Here is a 19,395-nt window from a genome sequence, read left to right as displayed (position 1 = left end):
CTGAGCCACCAGGGAATCCAGAGGTGAATGTTTAAAAAACTTGCCAAAATGTCATTAAAATACCTCTGGTCTAATCTGGTACTTCGGTTGCTAGCATGCCTCTGTCGCGTCTCTGGTGTAATTTGGTGCTTCGGTTGCTCGCATGCCTCCGTCGCCTCTCTGGTCTAATCTGGTGCTTCGGTTGCTCGCATGCCTCCATCGCGTCTCTGGTCTAATCTGGTGCTTCAATTGCTCGCATGCCTCCTTTGCGTCTCTGCGCTGGCGCTCTGCAGCAGGATGGAGCCATCTGGCCCCCTGGCATTTAGTGGACACTGGTCGCTAAGCATCCGGAGGCAGGTGGCAGGTGTGCCATCGTGAATCCAGTAGTCTCTGATCATCAGTTAGGAAGGTCTCTCTGTGCAGCTCATTCGTGGGTACATCTGATGGCCAACCCTCCTTTCCCTCCAGAGACTTCTGAGTCTTAGGACATTGGGGTCAATCATGACACGTAGCTCAGTCCAGCAGCACTGGCCGCCTGCCAGGAGCAGAAAGGGCACTCGAAGGATTTTCATTTGAGGGGTGTTTTTAAATTATGAAAATACATGTCAGAAATCATTCTTTTCCATGAGAGGGAGGGAATGACTAGTTGAAAGCCAGGGTCTGTCTAGATATTTTTAATGGATAATCAGCTCAGGTATAGATTCCCAGGTTTGGGAGCTTATGGAACATTGAATAACATACAAAAAAAAAAAAACAGAAAAAAAGCTCTTAACATACCTGAAAGGTATAAACATCAGTCAAAATATCTGTGTTTAAGAGAGAGAACTTGACTGGTTGCCTGGATGTATCTCCCCAAGACCCCACTTTGTTCTCACCAGAGTAAATAGCTTTCTTGAATTCTCTCCCTCTCCCCCTTCTCTTATTATTTTATAATGTATGAATGTATCTCTGAATATATACTATGTAGTTTCACATCCTTCTGGGCTTCATATAAACAGAACTGTACCATGAATATGATTATAATTTGATTTGAAACTCATCTGTGTTGGTATGTGCAGCTTTAATGAATTTATCATCACTTTTTATAAGGTCTGTCTCAGGACTATACCATGGTGCATTTGCCCAGCCTCCTGGTCGTGGGCCTCTGGGTCACTCCTGGCTTTTTGCTATTACAGTCACTGCTTCTGTGAACATCTTTTACACATGTCATGGTGATCATCTGTAAGAGTTTCTGAACAGCAGAGCTTTTAGATTGTTTTGTGACTGGGACTCACTTTAAAAAATATGTTTTTCATTGTGACTCAGTGTACTTGTGTGTTGTTCTTGTGTTTTGTTATTGATTTCCAGCTTAGCATGACTGGTCTGTATAACAGTCATTTGAAATATTTTTAGGCTTAACTCTAAGACCAGGTTCATGTTCAGTTTTCACAAATGGAGAAAAGGATATATGTGCTCTGACTGGAGGGTACATTATTCTCTTCATATCTCTTGGGGCTTTCCTGGTGACTCAGATGGTAAAGAATCCACCTGCAATGCAGGAGACCTGGGTTTGATCCCTGGTTCAGGAAGATTCCCTGGAGGAGGGCATGGCTGCCTACTCCAGTATTCTTGCCTGGAGAATCCCACGGACAGAGGAGCCTGGCGGGCTAGAGTCCATGGGGTCGCAAAGAGTCAGACATGACTAAATGACTAACACTTTCATTTATATCTGCTAAAGAAGAAATAGATAAATCAGTTAATCTTCTGTGCTTTTCACATATTTCCTCCCTCTCTCCGTTCCTCCTTTTTTTTTGTTTTGTCTGCTTGATATGTCATTTACTAAGGGAGGGATATGAGAATCTTCCCTATGAGTGGTGACAGTGTCTCTTTGTGGAACTGCCAACTCTTGCTATTTATAGTCTGGGGCTATGTCAGTAAGAAGCGTACGGGTTTAGAATTGTCATGTTCTCTTGGTAAATTATCTTTATCTCTAGTAATGCTTGTTGCCTCAGTGTTTACCTTGTTAATAGGAACACTTCTATACTAGCTTTCTTCTGGTGTTTGCCTCATAATTGTTTTTCATCTTTTCTCTTTCAGTACTTTCATGTCCTCATCTTTTGATGTGTTTCTCTTGAAGAGGATATGCTTATCTTTTTCTCCCAGTTTGACAACCTTTATCTGCAAACCACGTAGCAAATTTACATTTACATTTTTCAGGATTTGTTGTTGTCGGTCGCTTAGTCGTGACTGACTCTTTTGTGACCCTGTGGACTGTAGCCCACCAGGCTCCTCTATCCATTGGATTTTGCAGGCAAGAATACTGCAGTGGGTTGCCATTCTCTTCTCCAGGGGATCTTCCCGACCAGGGACCGAACCCATGTTTCCTACTTTGCACCTTTGTTCCCCCTCCCGTTTTTCTTTTTCTAACCCTAACCCTTTTGGAAGTTCAGTCTCCGTGTCTGTTTCTTAATGGTTATTTTAAACATTTTAACATGCATGCTTAACCTTGTTGTTGCTTAGTCATTAAGTCTTGTCTGACTCTTTGCCACCCCATGGACTGCAACAGGCCAGACTCTGTCATCCACTGTTTCCCAGAGTTTGCTCAAGTTCGTGTCCATTGAATGGGTGATGCTTACCTAACCATGGCTAATTAGTCAATATCCTGAACATTTAAGGACCTGAGCATATATCCCTCTCTCAATCTGATGCTCTTTTGTCCAGCAGCTTTGTTCTGTCATTCCTTTTAACTCTGCAACTCAGATGTTGCCCTTACTTTATGCGGTTACCATTTGCATTAACTTAAACCCTGTATGTCCTCACTATCTTGTTTTGCTTCTGGACCCTGCTAATGGAGATCATTTTTATTCTTCCTGAAGTGTGTCGTTCAGAATTTCCTTTTCACTGAGGTGGCAAATTCTCAGGTTTTCCTTTAAAGACAATTTATTTCAGCTTTGTTCTTGAGGCATGATTGCTGTGTGTCCAAGTCCAGGTTGTGAGGCCTTTCGTCTCATCACAGCAGCGTGGCTCCCCGTGCCCTTTCTTCTGTTACTGCTGTTGTGCTGGGTGACGAGCCATCACTCTCAGCTGACTGTAGCCAACCTGCTGTTTCTCTGGCTGCTTTAGGATTGTCCTCTGTCTTTGGTGTTCTGCTGTCTTCACTTGCTGAGTCACTCAGTCGTCTCTGGCTCTTTGCGACACCATGGACTGCAGCATGCCGCTCTTCCCTGTCTCCCAGAGTTCACGCACACTCATGTCTGTTGAGTCAGTGATGCCATCCAAACACTTCATTCTCTGTCACCCGCTTCTCCTCCTGCCCTCAGTCTTTCTTAGCATCAGGGTCTTTGCCAGTGAGTCAGCTCTTCACATCAGGTGGCCTAAATATTGGAGCTCCAGCTTTAACAACAGTCCTCCCAATGAATATTCAGGGTTACTTTCCTTTTGGATTGACTGATTTAATCTTCTTGCTGTCCAGGGGACTCTCAGGAGTCTTCTCCAGCATCAGAGTTTGAAAGCATTAATTCTTTGGTCCTCAGCCTTCCTTATGGTCTAACTGTCACATCCATACATGACTACTGGAAAAACCATAGCTTTGACTGGACAGACCTTTGTTGGCAAAGTAATGTCTCTGCTTTTTAATACTGTCTAGGTTTGTCATAGCTTTTCTTCCAAGGAGCAGTTTCACTATGGGGTGTGTGTGTGTGTGTGTGTATGTATGTATAGAGGGCTTCCCTGGTGACTCAGATGGTAAAGAATCTGCCTGCAGTGTAGGAGACCCAGGTTCGATCCCTGGGTCTGAAAGGTCCCCTGGAGAAGGGAATGGATACCCACTGCAGTAGTCTTGTCTGGAGAATTCCATGGACAGAAGAGCCTGGCGGGCTGCAGTCTATGGAGTCACAAAGAGTCAGACATGACCGAACAATTAACATATACACACACACATGCACACACATACACCCTATACTTTATTTTCTTGGGCTCCAAAATCACTGCAGATGGTGACTGCAGCCATGAAATTAAAAAACACTCGCTGCTTGGAGGAAAAGCTACGAAAAACCTAGACGGCATATTAAAAAGCAGAGACATTACTTTGCCAACAAAGGTCCATCCAGTCAAAGCTATGGTTTTTCCGGTAATCATGTATAGATGTGAGAGTTGGACCATAATGAGGGCTGAGCGCTGAAGAAATGATGCTCTTGAACTGTGGTGTTGGAGAAGACTCTTGAGAGTCCCTTGGACTGCAAGATCAAATCAGTCAATCCTAAAGGAAATCAACCCTGAATATTCATTGGAAGGACTGATGCTGAAACTGAAGCTCCAATACTTTGGCCACCTGATGCAAAGAGCCTACTCATTGGAAAAGACCCCTGGGAAAAATAGAAGGCAGGAGGAGAAGGTGATGACAGAGGATGAGATGGTTGGATGGTATCACCAACTCGATGGACGTGAGTCTGAGCAAGCTCTGGGAGATAATGGAGGATGGGGAAGCCTGAAGTGCTGCAGTTGCAGAGTTGGACATGATGAGTGACTAAACAGCAACACCAGTGTCTAGACGCAGACTATTTTTTTTCTCATCTTACTTAGCATTCCTTGGGCCTTTCTATAATAGAATTGTTAAGCAATTAAAAAAAATTCTCAGCCATTGTCTTTTCAACTGTTTTCTCCTCCCCTCTGTTACTCTTTCTGGAACTTTAGACATATGCTAGAGGTTTGCGCTTCTCTTTCATGTTCCCCATCTCTGTTTCTTGCTGAGCTACAGTTCAGATAATTTGGGGGGCTTCATCTTTTAGTTCCCTAGTTTTTATTCAGCTGTGTCTATGATAGGCTGCTTGTCCTTACCATTAAAATGTTCATTTTCACTATATTTTTCATGTCTTGGCATTCTAGATATTTCTTTTTTCAAATTTGCTTTCCTGTGTAATCTTTCAGAAATTTTGCTCATGTTTTAAAGCTTTTCTTTATAAAAATATCTGAAACAGTAGTTTTCTAATCTGTGTGCTTGATCATTCCAGTCCCTGGATTCTTCTGGGTGGGCCTGATTAAGCTGTGTCCGCTGGCTCTTGCTCTTCATCTCCTGTCCTTGTTCTACTTTGATTTTTCTGAGTGCTCTTGCTCCTGGGAACTTCACCTGTGACAGTCCGCAAGTCCTGTTAAGGTTGTGGGCTCCTCAGTAAGGCTTTGCATTAGCTTTTGCCTACTTGCTAGAGATTCATACTGACTCAGGGCCACTCTGTTTAAGGTATTTTTGGACTATGTAGGTGACAGATTAGGGAGGCCTGGCTCTTGGTTACAAAATCTCAGGATAGCTGGAGATGAGTTTTCCCTATCTAGTGCCAAAGTCCCAGCTTCATGTGGGGGTTTGCTGTTAGACACCCCCACTTGGATGGGTCACAGGCTTTATTCTCTTTAACACATATCAGAACCTCAGCATGCCCAGAACCCAGCTGATAGCTGCGAGGGAAAACGACCCTCAGGGACCTTCTCTCCCAGGTTCTCACTTTCCATTTTTGTCTTTGTAAGCGCCACGTTTTGTGCCAGTTTAGCAGTACATTAAAAAGCTTTTAAAGATATTTTATGCAGTATTTTTAGATAGTTTCAGCCCGTTGGTTATTCAGGGTGTGTAATTACCATCCTGCAGGAAACCAGAGTCACGATGATCTTACGTTTTATCTGTCTCTGTGATGCTTTAGAATCCTTAAAATAGCTTCCCTGGAATTGCTTATGACAGTTTTGAAATGTTTTGGAGGTCGGAATATTGATTCTGTTTTAAAAGAATTAGTTTATTGGCGCCCAGAGTCTCTGTTGCTGCTCAGCGGCTTTTCTCTGCTCTCTGCAGCCGGGCTTCTCCTGTTGCAGAGCACACGCCCGTGCCTGCGGGCTTAGTTGCAGCGCACTGACTCGGCACTTGGGGTGTCTGGGCTTAGTTGCCTTGTGGCACGTGCGGTCTTCCTGGACCAGGGATTGAACTCCCGTCCCCTGCATTGGCAGATGGATTCTTAACCACTGGACCACCAGGGAAGTCCCCCCCGGATATTGATTCTTAATTAACTGTTTATGGTTAATAAAAGATTTGATTGCTCCACATGGAATTATTGTCTTGGTGCGTGCTAAGTCACTTCAGTCATGTCTGACTCTTTGCGACCCCATGGACTGTAGCCCAGCCAGGCTTCCCTGTCCCTGGGATCCTCCAGGCAAGAATGCTGGAGTGGGTTGCCATGCCCGCCTCCAGGGGATCTTCCTGACCCAGGGATCAAACCCGTGTCTCATGTCTCTCGCCTTGGCAGGCAGGTTCTGCACCACTAGCGCCACCTATTGGGAAGCCTGCGGAACGCTGCCATGTAGATGTGGTTCAGTGTGATGTTCTCAGAGGAGGGGAGGTGTAACTTTCCCTGGGGGCACGGCGCACCTCCGTGGATGGTGGTTGTTGGCTCTCATTCACGCCGGTTTCCCGTGTGACAGATCGCGCTCTACATCTGGGACGGAGGGGACGGACTCCCGCTCACGCCCGTGCCCGAGTTCTGTACAGACAGGGTGGGCTCCTCCTGCGCCACCTCGTTCCAGTCTTCCCTGCCGCTCTGTGTGAGTAACAGAAGGACAGCTTCCTGTGTGTCGAAGGGAAATATACATGCCGTGCGCGATGTTTCCCTAGCAGTTCACACACTGAACAAACACCGACACCTGCCACCTGCCCCGTGAGAACTGTATGTCACGTTTCTGGGGATGATAACCCCGTAAGGTGAGCACCACTGTTCCCCTGTTGCACACATGAGAAGCGAGCACCCCGGAGCTGCAGAGGCATGGCCCCCGAGTCAGTTCTTTGGTTGAAGGAATAGCACAGAGCTGCTGCAATTCCTGGTCTGTTTCCTAGAAAGGCAATGTCAGACATTTCCAGTTGTTCCTAAGCCCTCTCCTGAAGCCCACCTCTCAGCCAGTGACCCCACTCTGACCTCACCTGAGACTGTCCACAACTTTCAGAATGCATCTGCTCATGGTGGACCCTCAGTCCAGTCCCCAGGATGAACCTGAAGACCACAGACTCAGCTGGGAGGTTAGCAGTCCTTCCTCATAAGGAAAAGCAGGTTCACTGCCTCACATGTTCTCCCTTATTTCCAAGTCACTGACACAGAAGTCTGGGTTGAATTTTCAAAGAGGAGTATGTATATTCACACACACACACACACACACACACACACACACACAGTGGGAGAGAATCTGTACTGTTGGCATAGTACTTGAGAGGGAACATTGTCATTGTGCTTGCTTGTTTCTTTAATGTTCTGGAAAATCTGGAAGGGTTGACCTCCTAGTGCCTTGAGTGGCATGATGAAACTGCAGTTGCATGTCACTGTAAACCAGCCCCAGATGATGCAGAATCAGGACTGAATGTCCCTAAAGCCCTGAGATGGTGATAAAGGGGGTCAGCCCCTGCCCTGGCCCGCTCTGTGCAGCACCCACAGCCTAGCAGGTGGATTGTCCACAAGCGCCTCTGTGACCCCTTCACTTGAGTGACCAGCCTGGGCTGGAGCCAGTGCAGGGCTCCAGGAACCCCCCAGATGTTTGACGTAATCCTGCCTTTGGCAGAGGACGGAGCACTTCTGTTGCCTAGACTTGCGTGGACCATTAAAGGTCATAAAAATACTGTAAACATCAAAGTGAGGCAAGGCTCCCTAAAGGGAGTCACTAAAACATCCTTCTACTTCTCTCTCCCTTTTAAAACAATTTTCACCAGCTAGAAAAAAGAAAGGGAAGGTAACCAACACTTACTGGGCACCTGTGATATTCGTAATAAATAGTCGTAATAAAAGCAGCTGTGCTGGTGGTTATCATCCCAATTTCCTGAATAAGCTGGAATTTAGAGGACATTCGTCCAGGTGATGCAGGGAGGATGGCACGGCTGGGATTCTGGTCTCCATCTGGCTATGAGTGAGTGAAAGTCGCTCAAGTCATGTCTGACTCTTTGCGACCCCGTGGACTACACGGTCCATGGAATTCTCCAGGCCAGAATAGTGGAGTGGGTGGCCTTTCCCTTCTCCAGGGGATCTTCCCAACCCAGGGATTAAACCCAGATCTCCCGCATTGCAGGCAGATTCTTTACCAGCTGAGCCACCAGGGAAGCCCAAGAATGCTGGAGTGGGTAACCTATTCCTTCTCCTGTGAATCTTCCCAACTCAGGAATCCAACCAGGGTCTCCTGCATTACAGGTGGATTTTTTACTAACTGAGCTATCAAGGATGACCACCCCACCCCACCTCTCTGGCTGAGCAAAGCATTTGTGCTCCTCGGAGATACAGTCATCCCCTGAAACTTGATTCTGGAAACAAGCTTGATGTCCTTGACATTGGTGAATTTGAACTCGAGAGCATGTGACAACTAATTTGGGTGTGCTGTTAAGATACATCGACTCACGTTATGCATTTTTTTTTTTTTTTTAAAGGGAAAATGGGTGTGCTGTTAAGATATATCGACTCACGTTATGCATTTTTTTTTTTTTTTTAAGGGAAATCCAGTGAAGAAGGAGGATATTTTTGTTGCAGTGAAAACATGCAAGAAGTTTCATGGTGATAGAAGTACGTTTTGGATTATTCATTTTTATTGAACTTTAAAAATCCACACTGCCTTTAAAAAAAATGGACAAATCAGATATGAGCTCAACTCAAGAAGGGGATAATGACAGATATATTATTGGAAGTGCAAGCACTTATATAATCAGTCTTCCTCCTCATAGCACTTCAGTCACCAAGATCAATTAGAAAAGACAATTTTGTGTTGCAACATGAGAGGCCATGGCCCTTCTAAGGAGTGATTAGAGCAGTGTTTTAAATTGGAAATGGAAATGCTCAGCTGTGGCAATCTTGGAGACTGTAAGTGGATAATAATCCATTTTGCAAAAGAGTGTCCTGTTATGTCCAAGTGTGGACTCCGAGCTGTGAAGAATGAGAGGGGATTTCTCAAGGTAACAGAATGTCAAAAAGAATGTCTTTCTCACACTGTTCCTTCTTTTTATATTCATTTCACACTCACACATCAGAACTTTTAAGTAAGGATGTGTATTTGCTCATGTGTAAATATACAGAGAAAAGTAAAAAAATGTTTGTCTTACAAGCCATGGCTCCTTCTTAAGGAAATCCTGTGCATAGATGTTTCTATTTAATTTTTTGATGCCATTACAGAATTCTGCATTATGGTGATACTGTTTTTTAAATAGCCTATCTTAAATATAGATACATAATTTATCTGTTTTCTTCACCTTACTTCAAACAGCACTTTTCTCAAATTGAGGATTAGACAGTCTTTTGCATTTTCTAATTTTAGCACATATTTTATTTTTTTTCCATGAAAAGACTCTCAGTTTTACCAAGAGTGTGATATTTATAGAGGAGAGATTTCTAAACCAGCTGTCATTTTTGTGGGATTGGAGCTAAGTGGGGAGTTCATTTATATAATTTATGTGATAATATGATATTTACAAATGATGCTTTAAAGAGGAACATATTTTACAGATAAAAGAATATTATAATTTGGAATTATGGCATTGTTTAAAACACTGACATCAATTCAGGTCTGGTTATAGTCAACACTATCTTAAAAGTAAGTTTGCTATAAACCTTCATGGTTACCTAAAATAGTCACAATAAATTCTAAGTCCTATTAAAATCAGTCTAAATAAATATATGCATTCATTATACAAGAAGTCCTAAAATACTATTAAAAATCAATATAGAACTTAAAAATTTCACTTCTTATAAATTTAACCTAGGTTTAATATCCTTTTGTTTTTTACATAATCTGGAGGGACGATTTTTGATAAATACCTTTCATTAAAAAAGTGTCAAGAGAACTGAACTAGGCTGCTTTTCTTTTTTTTTTTAAACAGCAAGCAGAAGTGCTCAAATTGATTTATTTGATCTTGAAGCTGCCCTTGGAGTATATATCAGTGTTAGGAATGGGGATGGTGGTATATTCTCTTTTGAAACACATTTTTCAAGTTGGCAGTAAAGTGGTAAAATTAGGGATGGTCTCTGTTGTAGTTTTCATATTCTACAGAAATGAAAAAAAGAGTTAGCTAATTTTAATATGGTCATTCTGAATAATCTAGTTTACTGCTTGCTTATTTTGCATAAGGTTATGATAATCCTTTCAGATATTTATCAAATGCTTTTATGTTTCAATTTTGAGACAAAGGTTTTATAAAAATTATAAAATCTTCCAAGTCTGTTAGGAGCATAAAGACCAAACCTCCCCAAACCAGATGTACTGATTTACTGCTGTTAATTGGGTTTGGGGTCATTGAAGCCTGAGATCTAAAAGATATCTTGAGAACTTCATAGTGGAGTTGCTGTGGCAGGCTGTCTTTAAACTTGGACCTGTTTGTTTGGAAAGATAGTATAAGGTGGCTGGATTTTAGGGACTCTGATGTCCATGTTACCTGATGGACGTGAAGTCTCCCAGACCAGGGGGCTCTGACCCCCCTTTTGGAAACCTAGTCCTGCCACCAGTTGGTCAAGAGAATTACCCAGTAATTGTATTAGTTTCAGCCGACAGTGCCACAGTAACTGCTTCTAACTGCTAATCCTTTTTTTTTTTTTTTTTAACACATTTTCTGGTGTTTTTCACATTCTTTTTTAAAGTAGCAGTTTATTTATTTATATTTGACTGTGCCAGGTCTTCGTCTCCGGGTGCGGGCTTCTCTAGCTGCAGCGATCGGGGGCTGCTCTCTAGGTGCAGAGGCTTCTCACTGCAGTACTTGGGGGCACAGGCTCTAGGGCGTGGGCTCTGGTTGCAGCACGTGGGCTCCAGAGCACTGGCTTCAGTAGTTGTGGTGCATGGGCTTAGCTGCCCCACATGTGGAATCTTCCCGGACCAGGGATCGAACTCATGTCTCCTGCATTAGCAGGTGCACTCTTAGCCACTGGACCACTAGGGAAGTCCCTTTCACCTGTGTTCTGTCATCTGATTTCATGCTGACAGTTCCCTGTGATGTGGTAATTATGGTTGTTCACTTGATATCGCAGAGAAAGAAAGATGACCACGGGACGACGCACTGGCCCAACTTCATGCAGAGTGAGCTGGGGAGCGGGCGCTCAGGTCTTCTGGCTCCAAATGCCCAGTTCTTTCTGCCACAGCAGAGCTGTACTGTCAGCTGTGTGTGTGTGTGTGTGTGTGTGTGTGTGTGTGTGCGCGCGCGCGCACACGCGCTCAGTCACGGTCGTGTCTGACTCTTTGCGACCCTGTGGACCCCATGGGGTTTCCCAGGCAAGAATACTGGAGTGGGTGCCCATTTCCTCCTCCAGGGGACCTTTCCTGACCAAGGGATTGAATCCACATCTGCATTGGCAGGTGGATTCTTTACCACTGTGCCACCTGAGAAATTTTTTGGATGTGTTTGGAACATAACGCTTGATAAATAGTATTTGATAGCTGGGTTGCTTCTCTGCTGTGCTCAAGGTCAGATCTGACTTGGCTGGAAGCAGTGACAGGAGGCTTTTTACTTTCAATAGCAGTGAAGACGGCCAGGACTTCAAGTCCACAGATGAGCTGAAACACTCGTGGAGCTGGGGGGTCAGATGGCCCCCGTCCTCGCATATTACTGTGTTCCGTTCAAGCAGAACGCACGGACTCGGGGGCTCTGTTTTTCTTTCTGTACTCACTCTGGTAGAAATACTTGAAGTTCCAGGAACCAGACAACAGTGAAGCAAGAAATAAACACAGTCAGGGCTGTGCTTGTCTCTGAGCAGTTGAGAGCCGACTGCACTGTCAGTGACTTCCCTGGACTTCACTGTGTATGCCCTGGGTTCTGACTGGTGCGGACACTCATCACGCCCCAGTCCTGGCTCCTCCAGGGGTGAGGATGTGAGGGGTAGAACAGTCCGGCCAAGGCTGTGGTCAAGGTGAGGGAACGTACACACTGAACTCATTTTTCATACTCTTTTGGAAGAATTGATAATACAGCCACACTTCATAATTAGAAAAAATTATTTTACATCTTACACTTTTTTTTTTGCCTAACAGTAAAGCAGACCTTTACATAACTACTTGTGTCTTGATTCTGATTTAGATGAATTAAAGCATCTTAGGACATAGTTAGCAAAAATATACTCTGTCTCTTGGCTTAAGAAAGCAGTACATGTCGACAGCATCAAACAAGCATGGTTTGCTGAGATGCAAGTGGTTGGTAGGGTTTTAAAGAAACTTTGGAGGTATTATATAAAGCAATGAACCATAGCATGTGAGGTTAGGTTTAAGCAAGGAAAAGCTCTCTGGAGTTAATAAAGCAGTTTCATTACTTCCTCTTGGGTTATGTGTTTTTCCTCATGTGATGTGCGCTGTCAACAAAATGTTAAAGGTTTTCTGTGTGTCCTTCAGCCACGGGCTTCCTGTGTGGGTCCCACATATGTCGTGGCAGCCCCCGTTTCTGTTTGTCAGCTGGTTGTGAGGTGTTCCCCCTCCTGCTGTCTCCCTCTAAGTAGAGAGGTTAAAATGCCATTTGCTCCGCCTTTAGTTCCATATCACAGCCTCCTAAGCTCCTAAAATAAGCACTTGACACCTTTCAGCTTAAAAAAAAAAAAAAACTGGTATCTTGACTATACTGATCTCCAGATGTGAACACACTGATGCTAAAGAGTGTGTTCCCTCTGGTTGGAGAGGTTTATTGAAAACAGGAGGTTGAATCAAACTGCAACCAGCCAACTGGCAGGCCATATCCTGTGTTAGATGAAGTGAGTGAATTAATTATTTTTTTAAATAAATTTTTATCAGAGTTTAGTTGCTCTACAACTTGTGTTCCCACTTTACAGTTGTGTTCCCACTGAATAGCAAAGTGAATCAGCTATATGTATACACATAGCCCCTCTTCATGGGTTTCCCTACTGTTCAGGTCATCACAGAGCATTGAGTAGAGTTCCCTGTGCTATACGGTTGGCTCTCCTTCAGTTCAGTTCGGTTCAATCTTTTTGCAACCCCATGAACCGCAGCATGCCAGGCTTCCCTGTCCATCATCAACTCCCAGAGTCCACCCAAACCCATGTCCATTGTGTCAGTGATGTCATCCAACCATCTCATCCTCTGTCGTCCCCTTCTCCTCCTGCCCTCAATCTTTCCCAGCATCAGGGTCTTTTCAAATGAGTCAGCTCTTCACATCAGGTGGCCAAAATATTGGAGTTTCAGCTTCAGCATCAGTCCTTCCGATGAACACCCAGGACTAATCTCCTTTAGGATGGATTGGTTGGATCTCCTTGCAGTCCAAGGGACTCTCAAGAGTCTTCTCCAACACCACATTTCAAAAGCATCAATTCTTCTGTGCTCATCTTTCCTTATAGTCCAACTCTCACATCCATACACGACTACTGGAAAAACCATAGCTTTGACTAGACGGACCTTTGTCAGCAAAGTAATATCTCTGCTTTTTAATATGCTTTCTAGGTTGGTCATAACTTTGCTTCCAAAGAGTAAGCGTCTTTTAATTTCATGGCTGAAATCACCATCTGCAGTCATTTTGGAGCCCAGAAAAATAAAGTCAGCCACTGTTCCCACTATTTCCCCATCTGTTTGCCATGAAGTGATGGGTCTGCATGCCATGGTCTTAGTTTGCTGAATGTTGAACTTTAAGCCAACTTTTTCAGTCTCCTCTTTCACTTTCATCAAGAGGCTCTTTAGTTCTTCACTTTCTTCCATAAGGGTGGTGTCATCTGCATATCTGAGGTTATTGATATTTCTCCCAGAAATCTTGATTCCAGCTTGTGCTTCTTCCAGCCCAGCGTTTCTCATGATGTACTCTGCATATAAGTTAAATAAGCAGGCTGACAATATACAGCCTTGACGTACTCCTTTTCCTATTTGGAACCAGTCTGTTGGCCCATGTCCAGTTCTAACTGTTGCTTCTTGACCTGCATACAGATTTCTCAAGAGGCAGGTCAGGTGGTCTGGTATTCCCATTTCCTTCAGAATTTTCCACAATTTATTGTGATCCACACAGTCAAAGGCTTTGGCATAGTCAATAAAGCAGAAATAGATGTTTTTCTGGAATTCTCTTGCTTTTTTGATGATCCAGTGGGTGTTGGCAATTTGATCTCTGGTTCCTCTGCCTTTTCTAAAACCAGCTTGAACATCTGGAAGTTCACGGTTCATGTATTGCTGAAGCTTGGCTTGGAGAATTTTGAGCAGTACTTTACTAGCGTGTGAGATGAGTGGAATTGTGCGGTAGTTTGAGCATTCTTTGGGATTGAAATGAAAGCTGACCTTTTCCAGTCCTGTGGCCACTGCTGAGTTTTCCACATTTGTTGGCATGTTGAGTTGCAGCACTTTCACAGCATCATCTTTCAGGATTTGAAATAGATCAACTGGAATTCCATCACCTCCACTAGCTTTGTTTGTAGTGATGCTTCCTAAGGCCCACTTGACTTCACATTCCATGATGTCTGGCTCTAGATGAGTGATCACACCATCAAGATTATCTGGGTCATGAAGATGTTTTTTGTACAGTTCTTCTGTGTATTCTTGCCACCTCTTCTTAATATCTTCTGCTTCTGTTAGGTCCCAACCATTTCTGTCCTTTATCAAGCCCATCTTTGCATGAAATGTTCCCTTGGCATCTCTAATTTTCTTGAAGAGATCTCTAGTCTTTCCCATTCTATTGTTTTCCTCTATTTCTTTGCATTGATCGCTGAGGAAGGCTCTCTTATCCCTCCTTGCTGTTCTTTGGAACTCTGCATTCAAATGGGAATATCTTTCCTTTTCTCCTTTGCTTTTGGCTTCTCTTCTTTTCACAGCTATTTATAAGGCCTCCTCAGACAGCCATTTTGCTTTTTTTGCTTTTCTTTTTCTTGGGGATGGTCTTGATTCCTGTCTCCTGTACAATGTCACAAACCTCCGTCCATAGTTCATCAGGCATTCTGTCTATCAGATCTAGTCCCTTAAATCTATTTCTCACTTCCACTGTATAGTCATAAGGGATTTGATTTAGGTCATACCTGAATGGTCTAGTGGTTTCCCCCACTTTCTTCAGTCTGAATTTGGCAATAAGGAGTTCATGATCTGAGCCACAGTCAGCTCCCAGTCTTGATTTTGCTGACTGTATAGAGCTTCTCCATCTTTGGCTGCAAAGAATATAATCAGTCTGATTTTGGTGTTGACCATCTGGTGATGTCCAAGTGTAGAGTCTCCTCTTGTGTTGTTGGAAGAGGGTGTTTGCTATGACCAGAGCGTTCTCTTGGCAGGTTCTCCTTAGGTATCTGTTTTATGCAGTGTCAATAGTGCATATGTGTCGATCCCAATTTCCCAATTCTTCCCACTCATGGACTGTTACTCAGCCATAAGAAGGAATGAAATTAGATCATTGTAGAGATGTGGCTGGACCCTAGAGACTGTCATTAAAGAGTGAAATAAGTCAGGAAGAGAGAAGTATTCTGTATTAATGCATATATGTGGAATCTAGGAAAACTGTACTGATGATCTCATTCACAAGGCAGAAGTAGAGACATGACGTTAGAGAACAAATGCCCAGAGTGGCTTAATTCCTGATGAAAGTTTAGTTCTCTCCCAGCTGCTGTGCAGGTGAAGATGGGGGGCCAGAGTGCCCTGGCACTACTGTGTCAGATAGCCTTTCCGTCTTACAGACACCGCATCCCCAAACCAGGGATCAGAGCACAGCCTTGGTGTTGTCGCTAAGCCTCTCAAGAGATGAGAAACCAAGGCTTTCCTATGCTCACTGACCTTCACACCGAGACAGAAGAGCCATTTGTCAGTTGGAAAATGGCGGATTCCTTAAATAAGAACAGTCATGCACATCAGGTTGTGTGGTAGATTTTGCTCAAGGGTCAGTTCCTTTTCATTCGTAATCAGAGTTTTGCACGTCAGCCTGTCGGGAGTAGAAGGGACTTCTCTGCATCTCCTCCTTCTCAGTGGTGCAGCCAGGTGGAAGATGTATGCCATCTGGGTGGGTGTTTTTTTTTTAAATAGTACAGTTCTTTTTACTTTATCCTAATTTTAAATTATCTGTGGCAAACATTCTTGAAAGAGACATTCACTATTGTTTTATTACGTGGGAGGGAGTATGCTTCTCTGTATTGAAAATGAAATAGTAGATCACGTAACTATATTGAAATATTTTCTCCAAGTTTAATATCTTTAGGAATAGAGTGTCTTAATATAATATGACATATAAATAATAGAAAGAATTCAGTTATTCACTATTCAAGCAGTGATGATAAAACAGACCAAAATTTCTAAAGTTTTAAGCAGTTTTGCATCAACTCTGGATGCATTAAAATAGTCTTCATCTGCTGTTGTAGAAGACTTCACCTTGACTTCAGTTCTTTGCATAGGCATTACCGTGATGAGGATTGGATAGGTGATAACATTGTTCACTGTTGGATGCTTTTGGGCTTTGAGACTCAGAACACGTTGCTGTGTTGAAATGGTCAGTCCATTTTAAAATGATTGGTTATGGTGGTGCTGGTTTCCCAGGTGGCACTAGTGGTAAAGAACTTGCTTGCCAATGCAGGAGATTTAAGAGATGCAGATTTGATCCCTGGGTTGGGAAAATCCCCTGGAGGAGGAAATGGCAACCCACTCCAGTATTCTTGCCTGGAGAATCCCGTGGATGGAGGACCCTGATGGGCTATAGTCCATGGGGTCACAAAGAGTTAGACACGACTGAAGCAGTTTAGCGTGGTCTTGTACAAAGGCTGAATCACTGATAGAGGTAAAACTCCTTCCTTTAAACCAGTTCCAGAAGGAGCCCTCAGCCTTTTGGAATCCCCACAGCACCCAGTCTTCAGCCAGCTATTCACTGAGCACTTACCGTGTCTCAGGTCGTGTGGGGTGCTGGGCTCTAAGAAATTCTTACCTCTGGTAACATTTCTGTCTCACCTGTTTCAAACCAAAACAGGAGACAAGTAGGTTAGGTGTGTTGTTCAGTCACTCAGTCGTGTCTGATTCTTTGCGACTCCATGGACTGTAGCCCACCAGGCTCCTCTGTCCATGGGGTTCTCCAGGCAAGAATACTGGAGTGGGTTGCCGTTCCCTTCTCCAGAGAATCTTCCCGACTCAGGGATTGAACCCTGGTCTCCTGCACTGCAGGCAGATTCTTTACCATTGAGCCACCAGGGCGGCCTGTCTTGTCTGGATAAGTCCTGCTTATTATGCACAAAGCCAAGGGCCACCACAGGCCAAGCTTGGGTTTTCTTGTGCTGGAATTTGAACAGAATAAGAATTTTTCCTTTTTTTTTCTGTTATTCTCCCTTAGCAATCTTATCTATTATTATTATTTCAAAATTATTTATTTTTAATTGGAGGATAATTTACAGTGTTGTGTTGGTTTCTGACATACATCTGCATGAACCAGCCATGTCCCCTCCATCCTGAGCCTCGCTCCCACCTCCCACCTCATCCCACCCCTCCAGGTCGTCACAGAGCCCCAGCCTGGGCTCCCTGTGTCATAGAGCAACTTCCCATTCGCTATCTATTTTACTTCTGGTAATGTGTATGTTTCAGCACTGCCCTTTCAATGCCTTCCACCCTCTCCTGCCCCCAACCTTATCATTTACGGATCTTTGTCCATTCTGGCATGGAGAAATCTTTATATCTGCCTTTTTTTATGATGGCAGAAAATTGTATTTTAATATATAAAATAATATTTAGTGGCTTAAAATAGGTAATTTGGAGGTTACCATAGCAAATGTCCAGAATTCGTAAGTCTCTTCTTTTTTAAGAGCTGGTAAATAGTGGACTGTGGTATGGTGTACTTTTGTATTTCCTGTATAGGGGCTATCTAAGTTTGTCTCCCAGTTTGCTGACTAGCATAGCTAGACACTTTGACATCGTGTGGGTAGTTTTTGCATATCATTTATTTTTATTTAGGTTGGGGGGGAAATGATTTAATAAAGGTTCAAAATATTGACCTGAAGATTTGGTTCATCAGAGTTGAGATTCTTAAATCAACAGTATAAGATCTAGTTTTTTTATGTTGATCTTTTCTATTAAAACAACAGTGGAATCCCTTTAAAATTGAGATGCACAGGTAGTAACTTAAAAAAAATTATAGAAGAAAGTAATTACTGAGATAGTTGGTCAAGTGAATTAGTATCAAATCGTGGTCAAGCTGATTTCTCTGTGTTGGGTGTGGAGTCACAGCTACCTTTGGGCATCTCACCCTAAAATACAGAAAATCAGCCAAGTTTTCTGCTATTTGTGTTTATTAAAGTAATTTATCTGTTCATGATACAGTTTTAGAATCTGCAGTGGTTTTCAATTTTATTTCTTTATACACTTTCCAAAAGTGCAACACAATACTATCAGCCATCACATGTAGTGATTTTTTAAAATTAATTTATTTTATTTGGAGGCTAATTACTTTATAATATTGTGGTGGTCTTTGCCATACTTTGACATGAATCAGCCACTGGTGTACATGTACTGATTCTTAATGGTAGGGTCATGTCCTTTATAGGGTTGGGTGGTCCTGTTGGCATCTTTGGGTGGAGACGTGTAGTTTGAAAAGGTTCCCCCCTCCACTGTGAGACAGGCAAGTATACATCTCAGCTAGAACCACACAGAACATTACAGCCCTTAGAAGTAATTGTATCCCCACACCCCTAAAAAGCATCTAAAACTCCAGTTGTGAATTTTAAATAAAGCGGCCTGGGAAAAGAGAAAAATTAGTTAAAATTAACTTCTACACAGCAGTCTAATTCGACTAGACAATATATCTTTCTGTGGAAGCAGTGTGTTTATCACCAGCAATGAGGAGGGCCTGTGCTGTTGGCGTTTCTCAGGGTAGGAAGGGAGCGCTAAGCCTTGGAACACCTGGAGAAGAAGACGTGCTGGTCCCTTCCTTTTGGGAGGTCATCCCGTCATGCTGGGATTCCAGCTTCTTGGGTGACTGTGCCAGTGATGGTCCCCCTCTCGTTTTTTCAGTCCCCATCGTGAAGCAGACTTGGGCGGGGCAGGCAGGTCACCTCGAATACTACAGTGATTACGCAGACAGCTCCATCCCGACGGTGGATCTGGGGATTCCTAACACAGATAGAGGTGAGTCCTCAGTCCCGACTGATCCTCTTACTCAGAGTGTCCATTCTGTAAATATAGTAGCTTAGGATAAAAATGAAGCATTTTATAAATACTGTAATTTTTCCCTCATGTAACTTTCTTTCCTTCCTCCTCACATCTTTATCCATGGATGTGGACCGATTCTTGCAGTTTAAGCACTGCTTTTAGTATTAGCAAAGGCTCTAAGATTTTAAGCTGGTAATCCGTAAGTGGCTGACACGCATGACGAATATGCACAGGACAGGTACGGCAGAGTGGAACAGCAGGTCTTTTGCGCCTTCATGACTCACTGTGGCCACAACGGGGTATCTGTGTCTCAGTCCCGTCCCACTCTTTGCGACCCCGTGGACTGTAGCTGTCCAGGCTCCTCTGTCCCTGGGATTCTCGAGGCAAGAT

At 43.5% G+C, this 19,395-nt stretch overlaps 1 protein-coding gene across 2 annotated transcripts in view; it reads left to right on the top strand.

The window, feature by feature from the left end:
• B3GLCT (beta 3-glucosyltransferase) overlaps positions 1–19,395 on the top strand; it is a 110,485-nt gene that overhangs the window by 68,522 nt on the left and 22,568 nt on the right. For both annotated transcript variants that reach the window (XM_065902150.1, XM_065902151.1), the window contains 3 exons: positions 6,415–6,534; positions 8,453–8,522; positions 18,868–18,981. In XM_065902150.1, the coding sequence (XP_065758222.1) occupies positions 6,415–6,534; positions 8,453–8,522; positions 18,868–18,981 (304 nt within the window). The remainder of the gene's footprint in view (positions 1–6,414; positions 6,535–8,452; positions 8,523–18,867; positions 18,982–19,395) is intronic.

The sequence above is a fragment of the Muntiacus reevesi genome, chromosome 11 (genome assembly GCF_963930625.1).
Source record: "Muntiacus reevesi chromosome 11, mMunRee1.1, whole genome shotgun sequence".
NCBI lineage: Eukaryota > Metazoa > Chordata > Mammalia > Artiodactyla > Cervidae > Muntiacus > Muntiacus reevesi.
This window is presented reverse-complemented; position numbering and strand designations above follow the sequence as displayed.